Raw genomic sequence first — 19,345 nt, 5'->3', positions numbered from 1 at the left:
AGCAGATATTTAACACCAAACATGTCTTGTCTAACTGGTTACATTTGGCTTAAAAGCTACCAGTTTGTGCAGATTTCCTTAGGACAACATATTGAGACTGTTCTCAGAATTCATTTCAATTGAATATTCAGTTAAGCAGCAGGAACAAGAGCAGATGTAAGTATGTAAATACTGCAGCCATACAGACTCCACACTGATAGATAGATAGATAGATAGATAGATAGATAGATAGATAGATAGATAGATAGATAGATAGATAGATAGATAGATAGATTCATAGATATGTAGTTTGATGGATGGATGGATGGATAGATAGATAGATAGATAGATAGATAGATAGATAGATAGATAGATAGATAGATAGATTCATAGATATGTAGTTTGATGGATGGATGGATAGATAGATAGATAGATAGATAGATAGATAGATAGATAGATAGATAGATAGATAGATAGATAGATAGATAGATAGATAGATATGTAGTTTGATGGATGGATGGATGGATGGATAGATAGATAGATAGATAGATAGATAGATAGATAGATAGATAGATAGATAGATAGATAGATAGATAGATAGATAGATAGATAGATAGATAGATAGATTCATAGATATGTAGTTTGATGGATGGATGGATGGATGGATGGATAGATAGATTGATAGATAGATAGATAGATAGATAGATAGATAGATAGATAGATAGATAGATAGATTCATAGATATGTAGTTTGATGGATGGATGGATGGATGGATGGATGGATGGATAGATAGATAGATAGATAGATAGATAGATAGATAGATAGATAGATAGATAGATAGATAGATAGATAGATAGATAGATAGATAGATAGATGTGTAGCAAGTGTATTTTGTTAAGGATAAATGCATTTGGAAAGCTATACATGGTTGAAACGCAGACAAACAGTATTTTTGTCATCATTGTTGCATAACACAGCAGTATATTTGTGGACCAAACCCTGCTTACCCCTGCTTAATCTCACTCCTACTGGAACCTTGACCTTGACTTTGTGTTATCGATTTACTTATTTTGATTATATCATATTTCCCCCCTTTTCACCCCTCACATTTTACTGTACATGCAGCAATTTGTTTCACACTAGCATAAAAATAGATATGTGTGATGTGAAAACCCCAAAAAAGTTCAAACTTTCCAAGACGGATGAAAGCAAACGCTGGCAGTCGAACCACACAGCTGATATGAAGATTTGAAAATTGTGACCTTATCAACAAAAGCTGCTCTTTTTTTTAAAATAAAATAAAATAAAACAAAACAAAACAAAACAAAACAAAACAAAACAAAACAAAACAAAACAAAACAAAACAAAACAAAACAAAACAAAACAAAACAAAACAAATTAAATTAACACATTTGAACTTTTAAATACAAAACGAAGCAATTCCCAGAGCTTCCAGAATGAAAGGGAAAAGTGTAGAAAAAGTAGCTTGCATATAGAAACCTCTCCTGCTGTAACATTACAGTTGAGTTAAGCGATTGTCTTGCTGATGATGTGACAAAGTGATTATCTCTGTTAGAAACGAAGTAATATTTAGACATTTTCAAAATCCTTACAAGTAAATGCAAGCAACGCTACCATACTGAGGGTCTATCGACAAAAAACTGTGCAAGGTCCACTGGATAAATAATTTTAAAAAATTATTGATTGAAATGAATATATATATATATATATATCATACAACATAGAGATTCACCAAGTTCTACAACTCTTGACTCAAAAAAAAGAAAAAGACAGTAAAAAGAATTGTGATACCTTGAAGTAAAGGTTGAGGAACAGCTTCATTCTACATTCTGTTCTCAAGTTAAAATTGGAAAGCAGAAAAGCATAAACTCTGAAAATGAAATGAAAATGAAATAGAAGTACACGAAAGATCCACAGGAATAAAAAAGATGCATGCATGATTAGTAATTAGTAATTATAACTTTCATGAGTAATGTTGGCAATGAAACGTTTAAAAGAAAATTGTGAAGGCTAACAATCAAAAACAAAGTTTTAACATTAACAACAAACTGCAGAAAACTAGCTAAGAGACGCAATAAAAAGCAAGCTTGCAGTCACAAAACAAATTGCCGTGATAAATACAGTTTTATGTTTAAGCGTGCAGGTATTGGGTCTTATTCTTCAATTTATTCAATCTGCTAAGGTTTAAAGTTCCCTGAAGCTGTCTAATTCTAAAACTTTTTACAATGACTCTTTACAGAAAGGAACGATTTTACTGTCACAGGTCAGACGTATTAGTTAAAAAAAAAGGAACAACAAACAAAAAGCAGACTTAAGTAGAGTAATGAAGCAATTGTAGGTTGTTACTTTCCACCACGGCCAAGCTGATATTCCTAAATATTAATTCAGGAGTGATATATTACCTGGGTTTTAGTTGGGGATAATTGTGATAATTTGTTAGTTGGTGTTAATATGATATGCCTTATCCAGACACCTGTAGAATCCAGGAGATACACTGCCCCAACACCCCCCCCCCCCCCCCCCAACTAATCTAATCCAAATATGCCTTAAAACTGTAAATCCTAGTACCTTCTTAAGCAATTTTACACTCAGGAGACCATGTATCAAGTAAATTTTATATACAATATCCCCAAACTCTGAAACCACTTTAATCAGGTGATGGCATGGGAAGGTGTACCAGATGTTCCAGTAGTTCCTACCATCAGTCCATACATGAAATATTTACATTTTGCCGCATATAATACCAGTTGACCAGCATCTTATCTGAATTATTAATATATATGGCTTTTACAATGTCATAATGGCTTTTATAATAATTCCCATAATGCCCACTCAGGTAGCTTGGTGTTAGATCTGTTAAATAATTAAAACCTTGGAGTAACTTCGGTAAATTAACTGTCACTACATCGCTGCACCTGAACCAACCCCAGACTACCGAAGCTTAATGACATTCAAGTCCAAGATCCCAAGTGAGCGGATGAGTGATAGAGCGAAGCGAAAGAGATGAAATCAAAAAGAGAGAGAACAAATAGTGAACGAGGCCTACCTTTCCATGCCTTGGGCTAGGGTACGAAAGCACAATCACCTTTGATATCTTTAAAAGGCCTGTGTTTGCATCATTCGGCTCCTATTTCAGCTAACATTTCAGGAAAGAGCAAGCATACTGCTGCGTATACCGCTGACACGCCATGTAACTATAAGCTAACAATACATCTTACATGCTTAATATGTCTTTATGTGTTGGTTTTCTTGCTTCTCCGTCCCTCGGCAGTGTTCCTGCAGTTCCAAAGCCCCCACGCTCTCGTGATCTCACAGCAGAACATAAGTGAGTCAAATGATCTATTTCTGGGGCCACGTTCATACACCCTCTAAACACTAGCACACAGTCTGCCTTAAAGCTCTCAGTAACTGCAGCATTGCAACATGAAGGATCTTTTATTGTTCATGTTTAAGTAAAAAGGATTCCAGTTGTTCAGGTAATCTGGTGCGGCACTAACACATTTAGACAATCAGAACGGCAACTGGTTTTTCCTTATTGCTCCATTTTAATTCACAGATGGGTGCAAAAGTTTGTATACCCTTAGGATGAAAGAGAAAGCATTGATTATTTATAGTAACAATACAGTGTGAAGTTTTACGAATGTTTCTTCGTGATAAAAAAAAAAAATGGCTGTGTATGTGTGATTCTTACTGATGTTACAAATATGGAATGTAAAGGTAAACCTTTTAACACAGATATTTATATTTTCAAGCAATTCCATTTCTATAGCACTTTGAACCATAGACACTGTCACAAAGCAACTTTACAGGAATAGGGATTAGAGGGATAAAAATGACAGGGTATTTTGAGACAAGTCACATCTTTTCTTCTTTTCTTCAACATTTTGTCCTATCCCAGCCTTTTGTCCTCTCTCTCTCTCCTTCTCTCTCTCTCTCTCTCTCTCTCTCTCTCTCTCTCTCTCTCTCAAAAGTTTGGGAACACACACGAAATTAGTCTGAATAGAAATTATAGCAAAAGAACAGGACATGCTGACATGTCAGAGTTAGAAATAATGATTTTGATGAAAATGATGAATGTTTTCTTCAGACTTTGCCTTCATGAACCCACCTTTTGCAGCATTTATAGCCTGGCCATTCTAGCTGTCAATTTTTCAAGATAATCTGATGAGATTTCACCTCATGCTTCCTGGAGCATCTCCCACAAGATGGATTTGTCTGATGGAGTCTTCCTCAGTCGCTGAAATCAAGCTGAAATATGCAAGTGATCCCAAACTTTTGAGCGGTAGTATAAGTATATGTATATGTGTGTATATACAGTATATATATATATATATACTATCAATGCTGAAGGCGGCTGAAATACACAATAATGTCGTTTGAACAGTTGATATTGAGATATGTCTGCTACTGATGCTCTGTAAAGCCTTCATAACGGCTCTAAACTGAGATGCTGTTAATTGGTGATTTCTGAGGCTGGTCACTCTAAATGAACTTCTCCTCTGCAGCAGAGGTCAGTTTTGGTCTTGCTTTCCTGGGATGGTCTTCATGTGAGCCAGTTTCATCATGGTGCTTGATGGGTTCTGCAAATGCACTTGACAATACTGTTCTTACAAGAACTATTCCAGAACACCTGACCTTCGTGTCTTAAAATAACAACTGACTGTTTTTTGTTGTCATTACATTTGGATTACTTAAGTCCATGTGTGTTATTTCATAGTTTTGAAATCTCTGGTATTGTTCTAGAATGTAGAAAATAAATCCCTAAACAAAAAACACTGAATTAAAAGATGTATCCACACTTTTGACTGGTAGTGTAGTGTATATATATATATATATATATATATATATATATATATTTATATATATTTCTGATATATTCTGTTACCATTTTTGCTCGCTGATCAAATTAATATCAGCCTGAGACTCTTTTCCTGCTCATTTAACCTTGCGTTTTGGATTACTGCCTTGTTTCATGACACAGTGTCATTTTTTAACAGGAAAAATGTTCAATGTATAACCTTCTGCATTCAACTGTAACACTGATAAGATTCTTCGAAATGTAATGTTCATTTTAATCTCATTTTTAAATGTATATTAAATATGACAAGGTTTTTGTTTTCTTCCACACAGAGGATCTTTTTTTTTTTTTTTTTTTTTTTTTTTTTAAAAAGGCAAGAAGATGAACAAGAAATTTGGTGCTGTGAATTAAGACAAGCATCGGGAAGCATCATTTCACCTGCTGAGTAGAATGCAGTTGTTATTTTGGTTTTTTTTTTTTTTTGGGTTCAGAGAATTGAAATGATATTCAGCTAGACTGGAAATGCATCGCTGTAGACTCACAGACTCCTAGACGTCTTTCAGTTAAGCATGGTTAAATGCACATCAATTGTTTGTTTGGCCTACATGTAAAATGCCAATGGAGCATAGCTGAAACATGCAGTAAACAAGATGCTTTTAAGGAAATTACACTCTGGAGGAATCATAATTAAAGTGCTACTATAAGCAAGTCCAGGGGCTGAAATTTATCGGAGAGTGATAAACTGCTGTAGCAGCAATACGGCAGACAGCAGCTCATGTTTAAAGCCTAAAACATCTATATTGCTCATGAAATGGTACTCTTTTTTCCGTTATTTTCATTTAATTGCATTCAAATCATTAACTATTGGTACCTTATTATTAATTATATTAAGTTTATGTGTGAAGCAGGGCAGTAAATCTCAGCAGCACATGTATATTGATCAACAGACCGGCTGACTGAAGATGAACTGTTCCTGGCATACTTTCATTAGAAACTTATTTGCTCATAGATTTTCTGTCTGTTTGTTTACTACAGTTATACTGTTTCTCATCAGCCTTATTTCTTTTTAAACACAGAGGAAACGGTATCATGTTCCTCCATAAGCGATGCCTGCTGAGCTGATGTTCACAAAAGGTGACTGTCAACCGATCCCTTGTAGGAGAACAGGAAGTGTGACAGAATTGCATCTGTGATTTTTTAGCCACAAATATGTCAGCTGGCATATGTAGCACAACAAACTGTAGGAGAGAACTTTTCCCTGAGGAGAAGACGAAGCACAAGAGTTTCAGCATCACAATTGTTTAGCACCTGAGGGGAGAATTATTTCACAATATGAAGTTTGGAAGTAAAATCAATATAGTGACCCAACTAAATGTGTATCTATCAGCATTTATCTAATATACTTATCTACTAAGTGCATTATAAATGCAAAAAGCTACGCAGGGTAAAGAATATAGTTTGCAAAATGAATTCAAATAAAAATGTGAAAGTTGCAAACCCTTAAATTTGTTCTCCCGGAAAGGGACGTGGTTCCAGGTCACAAAATAGATTATAATTTAGAACATGGAATTTAAATTCACTTGAGGGACCGAATTAGAAACTTTTCCAAGGTCAATTTTAGTCCACAGGCTGTATAGAATCACCATCTGCTGGTAGTCTTATAAACATTATCCCAAATGTAATGGGTTGAAGTGAGAGAAGCCAAGCTAAAGACATATAAAGAAATATGCACGGATGGAAAAAAAAAACTAATATGAACCAGCCAAGTTATTCTAAAGCAACGCATACTGAGCACACACTTGTTTGTATCCTTACAAAGAAGTTCCCTCCTTTGAGGGAGCTGCGAGCCAAGATGATATCATGACATCAAACAGAAATAACAAACATAGGACAGAAATGGCTATGGTGGAAAAACACCCCTGACAATAGGACAAAGTGCAGACAAGTTAGTAAGCCATGCTGTAAGAACACAAACTGTCATGTTTATTGCTAATGCTTCGAAATATTTCTTTTCCCCAGAAGACACATTTTCTCATAATATCCTCTTAGAGCTAATACAAAACAGTGAATTTTAAACTGAGGTAAAAAAAAATTACCAAGCAGAAATTCACCCATCTCCAGCATTGTCCTGCTTTAATGCAAACTATTTCAATCTGACTGGTTGAAATTAGAATTCAATTCAATTTTATTTGTATAGCACTTTTAACTACACTGACCTATTCATTCCTCAAGAGCTTGTGGTTGCTGTTGTAGAAACGACATTATTTACATTTACATTATTTACTGTCCAGTGTCACCCAAATGAGGATAAGGTTAGTCTGGTTCCTCTCAAAGTTTCTTCCTCATAACATCTCAGGGAGTTTTTCCTTGCCACCTTCGCCTGAGGCTTACTCATTAGAGATAAATGTTAGGAATAAATAGTAACTTTACTATACACTTTAATATCATTTTTTTCTATGTCTCTATACTTCTGTAAGGCTGATTTGAGACAATGTCCATTGTTAAAAGTGCTATACAAATAAGTTGAATTGAACTATGGACATTGTCTCAAAGCAGAACACAAATTCGATTTATATTTATCCCTAAACTGCAAGTCGGAGGCAATGGTGTGGTTGGAAAAACTCCCTGAGAAGATATGAGGATGAAACCTTGAGAAGAACCAAAAAGACTCAAAAAGGAACCCATCGACATCTGGGTGACAGCAGAGAGCGTGATTATAAATCATGTCTTTTCTACAGCTAACATCTAATAAACGACAAGAATACATTTTTATTCCTTGAAGATCCTGTAGATATAGAGCAGCCCTGTGAAATATGGAGGGAGATACTATATCTCTGTCTATGTCTGATAGAAATGGCCTACAGAGGTCTAAACTGGGCTGTTTTATAGGTATAAAGACATCATTATTTGGCTTTATTTAAAGCATCCACATCATTTATTTACTGTTAAATTTCAATCTTAAGGCAGATTAAGTGGGAATCAAGCGCAACAGCACCAACGACTGAAGAAATACACACAGTTTATAGATAGAATGGTATGAAGAAGTGACACTCGGGCTGATTTCTTTGTAGCCCAGACTGTAGATTCATTCAGATCATCAGTGACAGTTGTGTCAGACTGCACAGAGTGAAACAAGCTGAATTCTTTTTCTGCCTACTTTCTGACACCTCCATAACACATCATCAGCTGTGACTCAGAAGGTGCAGGTGAAATAAAGTTGCAAGAGTAATGAACATGAGCAAGGTGGATTAGTATCCCCCCCCCCAAAAAAAATGCCCCCAAAACACATATTGTCCTTAGTCTAAGACACATTGTCAATTTTATACACACACACAGAAAGAAAATCATGAATATAGCCGTCTATTTGTCTTTAAGTGTGTGCGATAGACATCATCCTTATTATAAGACTTACTTCATGATATAATGCAGTGCTCAATCCTGATCTTTCTATATTAATATTCATTTTTAGCCTCCCATCTAATCTCATGACCATTCATCACTTCATGCTTAATGACATGAATCTTTTACAACATGCTGATTTCTGCTCCAGTTAGCAAATGTCAGAAAAACATAAAGGCTCTGACATATCATACGATTATATCTCATTTCTCATAAATAGTTATTCATTCCGTTATAGCGTGGTATACATTTTGTTGCTAAGTCTATACTTCTCACAGTTATGACATGCACTATGCCAACTAGAGTAATATGTTACATAAGCTAGCAAACGTGAAAAATGAATAAGCTGTGAATACATCAAACATTAAAAAAAGTTATCATGCCAGTTACCAGTAACAGTAACATGACACTGTAACACTGTAAGACTGGAAAACTGGCTGCCATGGGGTGTGTATGACATGGTTACATCAGTCCTGTGGTGCAGGGTTCATGTAAAGTGCCACAACCATCGCATTTAAAGCACAGCAATTTCAGAAGTTTAACAAAATAACCATTCATGTCTGGATATCTTTATTTTTAAAAAGCCACGATGGTTATTTCCGAACCATCACCACATGGAGAAATTCCCAGCCAGTGTCAGTATACATCTACTTTATATGACAGTTTCAATCTGCCAAGCTGCTCAGACAGCTCTATTCCCAAGCATGCCAGCACACATGTATTGACAGAACGGTTTAATCAGGAAGCGCACACAGATCCCTCCACTATTCACCTATTCATTTAGACTGGGCATACATGGAGAAGGTCTTGTTAGACCCCTACGCCAAGGTACTATATATAGGTGTGATGTCTTTCTGTGCAACTGGAGAGTCAGTGGCCTATTAACATCACGAAAATGTGAGACCTGGCACATTCCAGGGACAGAAATAACCTGTTGAAGGGTCAGAGATGGTGGGGAAATGGAGCAAGAAAGAGTGATGTGATTTTCATACGTTTAGACAGAATCTGAAAAAATCGAGAGACAATGAGACAGGGAATATGAAGGAAAATGATGAAATAAAGGCCTGAGGAAAAAAAGAAAGCCACAAATATATAGACTGAGAGAAAGAGAGAGAGAGAGAAAGAGAGAAAGAGAGGGGCTAGATCTGTGATTGACAGAACAGGTGTGTGATGTTGAGGCTGGTGAGTACTGACGCAAGCAGCCCTGGCTTTTAGCACAAACCCTCACACCGCAGACGAGGCTCTCAAACAATCCCTGCTGGCCATCTGTAACTCAGGAGTCCAGTCACATAATTGAGCTTCCTTTGATCCATAGAAAACTATAGTGCAATGCAATGTAATGCAGAACTGGATGTATCTTCTAGGATAGTTATCAGAAGTCTGTAATTTAGATGTTATACATTGCTTCTTGACATATTAGAATTATTTTCTACCCAGTAGTCAAAGACGGTAGGTTTAAATGATTTAAACCCCGAAGATTCACAGTCTCAGTTTCAGCTGCTCCACCCCCCCATGGCATACAGAGCATCTAATATCTTCTGTACACTTTTCTGACCTTCAGCATGTTGGTGGTTGCAATATAATACACTGTTAAACACTTAAAAAAACTGAAACACAAAAGGATTTTCAGAGCAAGATATAGTTACTGGACTGAAAAAAATAACTTTAGAGTTAGTTTTGTTTGAAGCACTTAGCGGTGAGCAAATGATATAATCTTGTTTAAATGCAGGCTACAGGGGAAGGACTGTTATTTGTTGTCTGCAATATCAGTCACCATATTGATGAAACACAACAGAGCTTGAGCTTACAATGCTAGCAGTATAGATATGTTAATTTGCCAGACAACCGCCACAGATACATCAAATGCCAGTGTGCCGAATTTAGGCATGAAAGAACTTTGACTACATAAAGATTGGCAGGAGATACAGCCAATCAGGAGAGGGTGGCATGGGGGGGGGTCAGGGTTACAGTTACTATCAAAGTCTTGATTTATTTTCAAACTGGAAAGCTAGTGATTGACACATAGGTTTAACCCAGTTTTACAATTATTTAGCTAGAGCACTTTTGATAGCTGCCGACCGACTCACAGGAGACAGTGAGGAGTTTCTTTGTATATTGAATAACATTTAGAACCTTAGCTTCTGCGTGATCTCTCTTTTTATCCTCTGGTGAGCATTTTAGCTAGTATGCTACCACTATCTGGTTCATGCCAAACATTTTTCACAGACTGGACAGCAAAGTATATAGATTAGATAATAAAAACACAGATTAGATAACAAACTTTTGAAAGAACACATACAGGGAATGGCCCAGCGTAATAGTTTCATTATCTACGCTATTTTTTTTTTGCTAGTTGTTTTTCCCAGAGACACACATATTTGGGGAAAAGCTCTTTCATTTATCCCGTGTTCTGCATGGGGCTGTGAGATTACAGCGGAAAACATTTACTCCTTCAATCAGGATTTACCTTTTACTAAGCTAACTAATGATAGGTCTCAAAAATCTTTGTACTGTTTATGAAACTGCATGAGCAGCTACAGCACAGCGTCACAGAGGCATAGACACTGCTCCTTGATCAGGCAGTCACAGTACGAAATACCCAGCCCAGCTGACAGTAGTTAAGGAAAACATGCTTTTGTTGAGAAGGTTTGCTCCTTTATCTGGTCCAATATAATTGTGCCAGTGATGATGAATGGGCAGAATAAAGTTATTTTTTTCCTCCAAAGAACTTCTGTAATATTGAGCAAATGACAGAGCAAACTGTATACTACTGTACTACACCACTATAGCATTAGTGTCATTAGTGTATATTAGATGGCGTACATTGAATTATAACTGAAAGTGTGTACTCACAGATGTCAGCTTAATCTAAGAGGTGGGAGAAAATTGCATCACGACCTACATTAAAAAATGTTCTTCTGTATGTAGCTTACAATAGCATTCATGTACCGGAAAGAGACACATTTAGTTCTTACATCCTGTAGCTTTAACATTGGTTTGTTTAAAAGATCTTGCCTTTTTTTTTTTGTTATTAATACTAGAAATATCGTATGAGAAAAATTCAGAGGAAACCTGGGTTGGCAGCTATACAAAGAGGATACACTTTGTTATTATTTCCTTAACAAGACACCCCTACATGTTTCCCGTCAAACTGAGCCCTTGTTTTTCCTCATTTGTAAGACAGTTTGATCAAACCTTTTAAAGTAGCTCATTTAAAAGTGAATGTTTTACCAGAGCAAAATCAAAGGCAAGTCACGGACGTGTTCTCGCCTAGGACTGGAACTGATAGACCGGGCCCTGGAGCAACCTGTTAATCATGGCTGTTCTTCTGACAGCTTGACAGTGAAGATAAGAGTAACAGTGATATAGTAACTCTGCCAGCGAGGAGTGGAACAGCCAAAGGTACAGCTCTCCAACAAGGACAAGCAACAGGCACAGAGACAATTCAGTCCAAACACTATACACCGGATCACATAAAAAATAGCAAATAATCAGTAGAACCTAATGAATTTTCAAACTATACAACACAATGGCCTTTAATGGCAATGCTGCTGTATTTCCTTAGGAAACAGTTAACCTGCATTCCAGCTCTGCTTCACAGTCCCTGCAGCCTTGTCTATTGATTTACATGTTAAACCAGTAATAAATATGCATCAGGCTTTTTCAGCATCATGCATCTGATTATTTCAGCTTTCAAATACATAGTGCGCTACTCTCGAATATGTAACATAGTGTAATTTCGCAGCTCCACTTTGGGACAGGGAGCAGTTTGAGTCACCTCCCCAGCTGCCACCGTCACTCTCCCTGCCCCACACCATCACCAATCCACCCCCAAAGAAGATAACTGCTCTCGGGCTCATGGCGAATAGAAACCGAGGATACTGGCAGCTCCATTTTACTGCACTTGTTTGATGATCCACCATTTTGTGAAAGACACATGTGAGAGGCCTAGTTGCCCATTAAGGCTAATCTAATTTGCACCTAATTGTAGTGAACCTTTCCCTTTCCCTTTTCCCAGCGCAATATGCGACAATTAAACAGCACCAGCCTCATTCCGCAGTAGAGTGAACTCCTGCAGGGAAAATCCATACAAGTTTATAGGGTTCTGTAATAAAATTGGATTAAGAAAAGGAACTTAGGGAGGGGAAATTAATTACACCTTTGAAATGACCAACAAAACCAGGGAGACACAATGCCGGGTAGTGTGATACAGGATACACCTGTAATAACTAATTAGATTGGTAGGGTAAGGCTTGTCATTTATCTCTGGTTACCTTCTCCCAGGTCCAAGACGGCAAGGACGGCGCTGCTCCTGGCCTCCCCCAGGTAGTTGCTAGCAATACAGGTGTAGAGGCCTGCATCAGTAGGCTTGCAGTCACGTATCCACAGTCCTCCATACTCCTGGTTATCCATGCTGAGGAGGTCATCATTGTGGTACCAGTAGAGAGAGGGCTGTGGATCTCCTGCCACAGCTACTTTCAGACGGATGTCACAGCCAGTACCTACGGCAGCATTCCTCATTTTTCGGATGAAAACAGGTGGAGTTGGCGTGGGATAGATGGAGCTTGGGTCAGGCACCATCTGGTCAGGGTTGACTCTAGCCCGTTTGGAGGGTATCCGTGGGCTTGGAGGTGCAATTCCTCCTGATCCATCTTCTGCACCCTTTTTCAGGGTCATCTGCACCTCGGCTTTTCGCATGATTCAGCAGAGAGGTATCAAACTTTCTTTACTGGAAATAAACTACAGGATTACTTTTACTGAATTAACAGTTTGGCTATACTCTGAAACTAGACTATCGAAATCACTAGATGTTGTTTCACTCGTCCATTTCATAACTTGAAAATGCCTTCCAGGAGGAAGTCAGTGGAAGTCCAATTAAGGCTTTGCCAATGCCAGCTTGTTGACAGCAACTCTGAGATTCAAAATATCTCCTTAGATATTCAAAGAGCCTTGAGCAGCATATGAAACTAAACTTAAACATAGAAACATTTTCTAGGAAGCTCTCTGGCAAGTGAAGGTTAGTCACTCATTCAGGAATTACCTTCAGATCGCAAACACAACTGTGGGAATATGTTTTGCGCATCCTTAAACAAGTCCAATTAGAGAAAAAAGTTTAATCTTTGGCCAGTTAGACAGCCAGAGCAAGTCCATGTATTCCTGATGGCGGTTATTTTTAGACAAGTCCCACAGGATCACGTTGCTTCAGCAGTTTCCAGAATACTCTTTTGGAAGTTTGGACTCCCTTTCAGCCATATCGATGGAGGCTGTTGCTTAGTTCTTTGGAGCGGCCTTCTGGTGATTTTCTCGGTTTCCAGCGTAAAGGCAGTTAGTTCTGTCAAGTCCACAGCCCACTATATCCCCTCCTTTGCCCCAGGAGTTAGGCTCTCTTTTTCAGAGCTCCCTCTCTCAGCAGTAAGGCCCCATGCTGATGTGACAAAGCAGCCCCACTAAGTTTCCCTCTGACAGCTGCACTCTGATAGGTCACAATTTTTAGACAGTCCAGACACTTCAGCCTAACTTCTTTTGCCCCTGGGCTGTCCTTTGGTACTAGTGGCCAATCGCAATCTCCAGAGAGTGAGACAGTGCCTAAAAGTGGGAGGGGGGTAAGAAAGTGCTCTGATTCATATCAAACATAGCTCCTCGAGTCAAAGCCCATTGTTTTACTAGCAAACTGTCTTAAAGATGAGGATCTTTTGTATACATTCCCCCCGGGGATTCTTGGTTCATAATCTATTCCAATTTAAATTCATGTAGTGGAATAGAAATGTATACTTTTCACACCGATATTGTTGTTTAGAAAGACAAAATAACTTGCTTTTTTATATGCAGCAGTGATGCTTAAGATAACAAAAGTCAGTCCAAGGCATCATGACAGGATGGACCTAAGGGAACAAAATGGCTCAGAATTACTGAATACAAATCTGCTCTTGCATAACACAGACTGCCATCTGCTGGACTCTGGCTCTGGATGCAAGTTTAAACACACAAGTGAGCAGCTGAGGGATAAAGGCTTTGCTCAAACAGTCCCAGCAGTGGTGGGATTTGAAGTCAATCTCCTGATCTCTAGCTCATAACCTTAAATGCTGAACAACCACGGCAGAAAATGCAGGCATTAATCCTACTACCTCTCACATTCTGAGTAAACACTTGAGCTACATCCTCAGAGAACCAGAGGTTTAGAGACTTTTAACCACATACAATGCATCAAAATACATCATATAAAGACAGTTCTGTTCACCAATAATATAATAACATGTTTCAGTGCATTTATGTTTTAGCAAGTCAGGGCTGTAAGCAGAAAAAAGTCAACCTGTCATTACGTCTTTGCTAAAACGATCAGTCACACTAATGTGAAATAACTTCTGCATCTTTGCGAGTCCTAGGGCTCATGTGACTTGAAGGTTTTTCCCCAGGCTTTTACATTTTGTCACTATTTAAAATGACAAATTCTACCACAAAGAGTGATTAACATATTTTTACATATACTTATCTTCCGAAATGTAAATTGCTTCTCTGGGACATGGAACTTTTCCATGCTTAATCCGAGGATTCTACATCTACTACACTTATCCATGTGTCCAGCTATTTGGGCTTTATATTCAGAGCAATTTGCAAAAACATACAATAGTACAAAGTAATTGGAGAATCTGTAAAAATGCACAATGTGAAAGACTAGAGATTAAAGGCTACAGCAGGTTCCAGTCCTGCAAATCCACAAGACTTTAAGAGTTTAGTTGTCCATATCATTTAGCACACTAAATGATCATTAAAACACTGTCCATGCATCAGCTTCTTCCAAAAGACTTTGCTGAATTTAGTGATAGAAAATGGTAAAAAAAAAAAAAAAAAAAAAAAAAAATCTTTGCGAAGTCCTTCAGGACCTCGTTAGAGGGATCAACTATCCATCCATCCATCCATCGTCTATACCCACTTTATTCCTAATCGGGGTCATGGGGGTCTGCTGGAGCCTATCCCAGCACACATTGGGTAAAAGGCAGGGGTACACCCTGGACAGGTCACCAGGCCATCATTTGGACTGTGGGAGGAAACAGGAGTTCATCCACACAGGCACAGGAAGAAACATGCAAACTCCATACAGAAAGGCCCCTGCCTGGTCGAACCCAGGATTCGAACTCAGGAAAGTCTTTAGAAGTAAAAAGAATAGTGACATGGATGGGGCCATTACACTGAAGCACCGAGAACCTGCCTTACAAACATTTTCTGAGCTCAGACAAGGAAGGAGATTATACATGGGTTGAAATCCAAAGCTGGTGTATGTGTGTGGTTCTGAAGTAAAGCACAAAGATGGAGTTGGTGCAGAACCTTCAAAGCCTGACAAAAGTTTTCAGTTTAAGATTTATGGTGTCAAATACGTGGTATCTGTTCCCTCTTGGTTCTCTGGTTTCCTCCTACCACACAAAAACATGGCTGCAAGTGAACTGGCTAATCTAAAAATAAATTGTCCCTAAGTGAGATTGAGAATTTGTGCATGCTGCCATGTGATGCAATGGTGTCCCAGCCAGAGCGTATTCCTGACCAGAGCTGTAACCAGGATCAAAAATTTAGAGGAGGTCCACATTGCAGAAATGTGACCTACTTTATTATATAAACATTTAACACATTTTTAAGTCAGAGGTCTGCAACGAAATTTCTTACATTGAAGTCTGGTAGTGTGGCATTATTATATATATAAATATATATAAGCTTTAAGTGTTCTCCTCAGCTGCTCTGATAACAGATGACAACTGATCAACAATATTGATTGGGTGGTCATGGTCTGGACCTCAGTGTCCTCAAAGCTAGTTATGTTCCTGCCTTGTGAACTATATCCTCATAAACATCCATAACCTATGTGGTAATAAAGCAACCTCATTGAGTGATGTAGATATTAAGTGACGTTGATCTCATCGATTTCTACACAGGTTTAGAGATTTTTTTAACCACATGCAATGCATCAAAATACATCATATTAAGATAGTTCTGTTCAGCAATAATATAATAATGTTTCAGTGCATTTATATTTTGGCAAATCAAGGCTTTACAGTAGAAAACCTGTCATTGCTTCTTTGCTAAAATGATCAGTCACACTAATGTGTTGAAGGTTTTCCCCAAGCTTTTACATTTTGTCACTATTTAAAATTACAAATTCTATCATAAAAGGGTGATTAGCATATTTTTACATATACTCATCTTTCTAAATGGACATTTCTAGCATATAAACTTTTAAAACATATTTAAGCCAGATGTCTGCAACAAAATTTCTCATCAAGACATTAAAATCTGGTAGTGTGGCAACATTATGGGTGAATAAGAATAAGTTTTAAGTATCCTCCTTTCAAGTGACGTCGCTACTCGCTATAGCCTCCCTTTGCTCCCAGTTCAATGTGGCATGGATTCCTCAAGAACATTCCTTTGAGAGTGTGGTCCATGTTGACATGATTGTATCCCTGAAATTCCTGCCGATTTTTCAGGTGGACATTCATGCTGTGAATCTCTCGGTCCACCACACCACAAACCTGATCTACTGGATTCAGATCCAGTAACTACGAAGACCACTGAAGAACAACTTATGTCATGTTCATGAAACCAGTTAGTGGCCACCTTTGCTTTGTGACATGGTGCATTATCATGCTGGAAGTAGCCATTTCGAAGATGGTAAATTGTGGCCATGAAGGGATGCACATGGTCAGCAACAATACTCACATAAGCTATGACATTCAAGAGATAATTGATTCGTGCTAACAAGCCCAAAGTGTTGCAAGAAAACATTCCCCACACCATCACACCACCTCCACCAGCCTGGGCTATTGACACAAGGCAGCTTCGTCTATGGGTCCACACTGTTGATGCCAAATTCTGACCCTACCATCTTTGTGCATCTGCAGAAATCAAGATTCAGCCGACCAAACTGTCTAGTTTTGGTTGATCTATTCCCTCAGATGTCAGTTCTTGGCTGAACCCTGATGTGGTTTTCTGCTTTTGTTAGCCATCAACCTCAAGTTTTGATATGTTGTCCATTCTGAGATGCTTTTCTGCTTACCATGATTGTACAGAGTGATTATCTGAGTTACTGTAGCCTTTCTGTCAGCTTAGAACCCTTCTCCATTGACCTCTCTCATAAACAATATATTTTCCTTTGCACTATCCTGAGCAAACTCTAGAGATCCATATGAAATTCCCTGGAGATTAGCAGTTATAGAAATACTTAAACCAGCCTGTCTAGCAATAGTAATCATGCCACCCACAGATAAAATCACTAAGATCACATTGTCCCCCATACCTATGGTTGATGTAAACATTCCCTGAAGCTGCTGACTCATATCTGCATGATTTCATGCATTGCACTGCTGCCACAGGATTGGCTGATTAGATAATTGCATGAATGGGTAGATGTACAGGTTTTCTTAATAAAGTATTAACTGACTGTACATAGATATACAGAAATTTAAAGTTGAAGTGAACAGGCAAGTTACGAAACATTTAGACCAGCCATGCAATTTTTGGAGAGGGTTTCTGAAATTGTACGCTCATAACGAAGTAGGATTCACTGAAAGGACTGATATGGATCCGTTGCAATCCAAATGTCATGCCATCTCTGAGTCCCCCACCCCCTCGCTTTCTCTGATACCAAAGCTGGGATGCAGTAGGGACTGTTGTCATAGAAACAGTATTATTCTCAGGCCAAGAATGAAAGATATGAGAATGGTTTTGAGGCCTGAGAGAGAGAGACAGAAAAAGAGAGAGAGAGAGGGAGAGAGAGTGGGTGGAGAAGAGGAGAGAAACTACAAGACTTCACAATACACATCAGTTCATAACAGGGGGAGAAAGGTCCGACATCAAACGACCACACAGAATACCTACACGTCAAAAATGAGGAATTAAGAACATGGGCATGTTGCTCCACACGGAACAGGAGACGAATAGAAGAAACGATGTTGATGAAGGAAATTAATTGCACTTACATCTTAGGATGCTCAGGAAGCCTCTCTGCCAAGGTGCTGCTGCAGTCGGTGCGACATGTCAGGATGCTGCCCTCTGCTGGACTGAGCTCCACACCACACCTTTATGCCTCACTCATGACATCAGGCAAAAAAGTACACAACATGCAGTATGATAAAATTCTCAGTTGATGACTTCAGAGCAGTGCTGCCAGATTGGACCTGAGCCTCATATAATTGGGCTATTTTTAAGCAGACAAGGCTGCTACTCTCCAAACCCACACATCCTCAGATCCTGGATATGCTCTAATGGAGCAGAGAGAAATAAAACTTTCAGCTTAAATTCAGAATTTTAAGTGGAGGGAAAAAAAATCCAAGTGTTATAGAAGAAGTAAATGTACTCAATATGTAGGAAAGCGGATCTTCTTACTGCCTTTCCAATAATGACGCTCATTAAAATCTTTATAGCACAATTAGCAGGATCTCTAGCACTCTATTAGCACACATACAGCAAACATACAGCCCATGGACCGTGACTAGCCTGATAATGGTTTTACTCTAGCCTACCAATTAAAGTGATCAGTGTTTAAATGAAAATAGTATTGTGGATGGTAACTGAATGGAAAGCTAATTAATTAAATAAAATTAACAAAATAAATAAATAAAATAAATAAATAAGAAAGAAATTCAGTTTTTCCACTAAGGGATAAAATACAGCAATAATCTCTCTGTCTGTCTGTCTGTCTGTCTATCTATCTATCTATCTGCAGCCAGTTTTGTAGGTGATATATTAGTTTATGCATACAGACTTACTTTATCTTCTACTCTACTAGTATTTATTATATAGCCAGGACTCCATTATTTAATTTATACCCCTATCCATAGGCCACTACCTTCAGCTTGATCATTTCAGGTTTTACTGAGCTATGTTAATGGCTGGAATAACTGAATTGATGGTGAATTGTTTATTCTGGGGCAAAGGACCCATGGAAGTACTGTACAAGTTCTGTACATCTTAGTAATTATATAATAGTGTATGATTTCCTGGCCAGGGACTTCCCTTCGTGAAACAGCAACAATCTTCACTGGCATTTCAAAATAAAAGCCAAATTTAAGCACCCTAAAGGCTGAGTAGGAGAACGCTGCAGCTCGAAAAGACTAGTGGGTGGGTAGAGTAACTGCTTACATTCCTGTCAGTCAGATTTCTCAC

At 38.2% G+C, this 19,345-nt stretch overlaps 1 protein-coding gene across 4 annotated transcripts in view; it reads right to left on the bottom strand.

Annotated features, from left to right (window-relative positions):
• Positions 1–13,646, bottom strand: part of spegb (striated muscle enriched protein kinase b) — a 91,350-nt gene extending 77,704 nt beyond the window's left edge. For 2 of the 4 annotated variants that reach the window (XM_058391730.1, XM_058391724.1), the window contains exon 1: positions 12,472–13,646. In XM_058391730.1, coding sequence (XP_058247713.1) covers positions 12,472–12,895 — 424 coding nt within the window. In that variant the 5' untranslated portion in view covers positions 12,896–13,646. Of the gene's footprint in view, positions 1–3,046; positions 3,505–12,471 lie in introns of those variants that run through there. The other 2 variants (XM_058391720.1, XM_058391722.1) reach the window with 2 other exon arrangements.
• Positions 13,647–19,345: the final 5,699 nt, after the last annotated feature.

The sequence above is a fragment of the Hemibagrus wyckioides genome, linkage group LG06, assembly GCF_019097595.1.
Source record: "Hemibagrus wyckioides isolate EC202008001 linkage group LG06, SWU_Hwy_1.0, whole genome shotgun sequence".
NCBI classification, from domain to species: domain Eukaryota; kingdom Metazoa; phylum Chordata; class Actinopteri; order Siluriformes; family Bagridae; genus Hemibagrus; species Hemibagrus wyckioides.
Note: the sequence above shows the minus strand (reverse complement) of the source record. Positions and strands in the feature narration are given on the sequence as shown.